Genomic DNA, 2484 nt, shown 5'->3' on the forward strand with positions numbered 1-2484 from the left:
CAAGAGATCAATGAACGATCAATGAACAAGGTGAAAGCAATCAAAAAAGTTCAGACTCGACCGCCTTGATTCTGCCTCCAAAAGCATTGAACCGAAGGTGCAAAGTGCGGCTATGAGAAAATAGCGAGACCTGTCTCATTGATAAGGACATATATATTAGCTTTCTGGCTTTCTTTTCTTATGAGAACTCTGATGTCTCAAAGATTCCACAGGTCCGAAGGACAGACAGGTTAATATGGATAGTCCGAAGGACGGGATTTCTTTCTCACGCAACCCCGCATATTTCATTCCGCCTTCGGACCTGTCTTATGGCACCTCTCAACAACAGTTCTTCCCGCTCAAATTTCATTCAGCCTCCAAAGTCAAATTCTCTAATGGATAGGCCTTCTCGCAATATTCTTTGCGCCTTCCAGTCGCTTCGCTTCGGGCCTCCGTAGCTTAATATGGGGGATGGAGGAGGACTATTCGCTATTCTAATATTTACGGTATAAACAAGTCAAAAGGACTTTTTATCAATGATCTTTGCTCCTCCGGACTACTTCCTTCCATATGGATGGTCCTACGGATAAATCCTGCGGACTCCGGACTATCCATTAGAGGAGTGTGAGTGCAGAGGCAAGGACGGTTTTCAAAGCAAAGAAAGCCCTATACATGAATTTCAGGCGGTCTAAAAGAGGTTTTCAAAAGTCAGACTAATCAATGAAAGAGGAGAATCTTTGGAGAATGAAGAGGTCGGCTAATATATAGGTAATAAGGAAAAGTGACCCACGGAGCGGAATAAAGTCAATGAACAGGTCCTCCGGACTATCCATATTAACCCTTGAAGGAGATTGATGCCTCCAAGAACATTCAGTTCCATAAAGAAGTCCGCCTTTTTTTAGAGGACGAAATTGAGTGTCGAGCTAGTAGGAAGAAAAAGATCTTTTTTATCTAAAGAGCGTAGTAGAAGTCTGAATTCTGCATTCTCTCTTTTTTTTGCGGAGCTCCTTTTTAGTGGACGCTACTTGATTATGGGGGGATGAGACTCTACCCTAATCACTTTGATTCCATTGACTTTGATTCCGTCCGGATTGCTCGCCTTCTCCGCCATAAGAATGAAATTCCATAAAGAGGTCCAAGAACAATCAGTGGAATTCTCACAAGTCCGACTATCGATGAACCCTGTAAGTCGTTCTAACCTCTCGGTTGAGTACATCGACCCTTTCCTCTAATACGCCCTGATTCTAGTAGACGCGTCGACGTCTTTTGAAAGGACTTGCTTTGGTATAGGCTTTGAATAAGGCTCGTTCCCGGCGCTCACCTTTTTTGGCTGAAATCGCGAATTGGTAAAGACCCACCCCTTGTTTCAGTCAGAATGAGTCCCCGGGACCCCGGGACATTGGCTTCCGCCAACAGTGGACTATTAAGGATCGCATCCCGCGCATATTCTACATTATAGCCTGCAACTGATTCAGCTTCCGCTTCTGGGAGATCAAAGGGAGCTCGATTAGTTTCTGCTAGACGAGAAATAAAGAACATAACCAATACAGGGAACAAGGGAATACCGGACCATATCTGCTTTTGCGCCATGACAATCTCACTCGAATTACGGGGACCTACACATATTAGTACAGTATACCGGGGTCCCCGGCCAGAACCACACGTGCAAGTTTCCCTGCATGTGGCTCGTCCGTGCTTTCCGAGGCGCTGCCTGCTGTGACTCAGCATGGGAGAAGGGGGCGGAACTGCACACTTGAGTGTGAAGAGCACTCTGAAGTGACTGACGAAACTGATCATTCTTCTTATGCTTCCGAAACATCTGACGAAAGATCTCATACGAACAAGAAAGACCTATGAAACTCTTATTCATGAAATGACCTCATTACCTCTTTGAATGCCTTTATCTCAAAGTTCTAGCTTGAGCTTTCTTGACGACTGGGCTGGTTCCTCGCCAACAAATTGGATTTCGATCTTGGGGAAAGCCCCAGGAAAGTCTAGGTTGGCTTCCAGCTCCATCTCGGCCGGCATCCTGCTCTCGAGGGGGTGGAGTCCTGGAGCGAACTACTCATTGCTGTCTTGCCCCAATCCCTTGAAGGGCTTTTGGGGAGGAGCATTGTTGGAGGGAAAGGCGTGGTTGACAAGCCACTTCGAGGAGGCGACTGGACTGGAGTGCTTTCATCAAGCATGTGGGCTGAGCCATTCCCACCACTTGGGGTGGCCCGATTCGGCCTGGTCGGGAAGAGATGAAGATAGAGACTCTTACGTTACGGGAATCTCTTTCTATGTTAGCGGGAGGGGGCCTTCCTATGGTAGTCCCGCTGCGGCCTCTGACCGTCCGTCCCGTCTCATCTTTCTTTGGCTATACTTGGATGTAGCCAGCCATCTTAGCTTCACATGAGAGAGTTAGCCTTTAAGGCTCTGCACTCATCAGTCAGCTCGGCCCCTTTCCTATTCCCCTTTGCCGCCTTTTAAGAGAATAGGTCCCGTTGAAGCGGCCCGCCTTTA

General features: G+C 47.3%; 1 protein-coding gene.

Annotated features, from left to right (window-relative positions):
- Positions 1-1422: 1422 nt before the first annotated feature.
- On the minus strand, positions 1423-2484 carry nad1 (NADH dehydrogenase subunit 1; one part of a trans-spliced gene, as the record gives it; the window's edge cuts it). Coding sequence (YP_004849322.1) covers positions 1423-1614 — 192 coding nt within the window.

This window comes from Cucumis sativus (genome assembly GCF_000004075.3).
Source record: "Cucumis sativus mitochondrion chromosome 1, complete sequence".
NCBI classification, from domain to species: domain Eukaryota; kingdom Viridiplantae; phylum Streptophyta; class Magnoliopsida; order Cucurbitales; family Cucurbitaceae; genus Cucumis; species Cucumis sativus.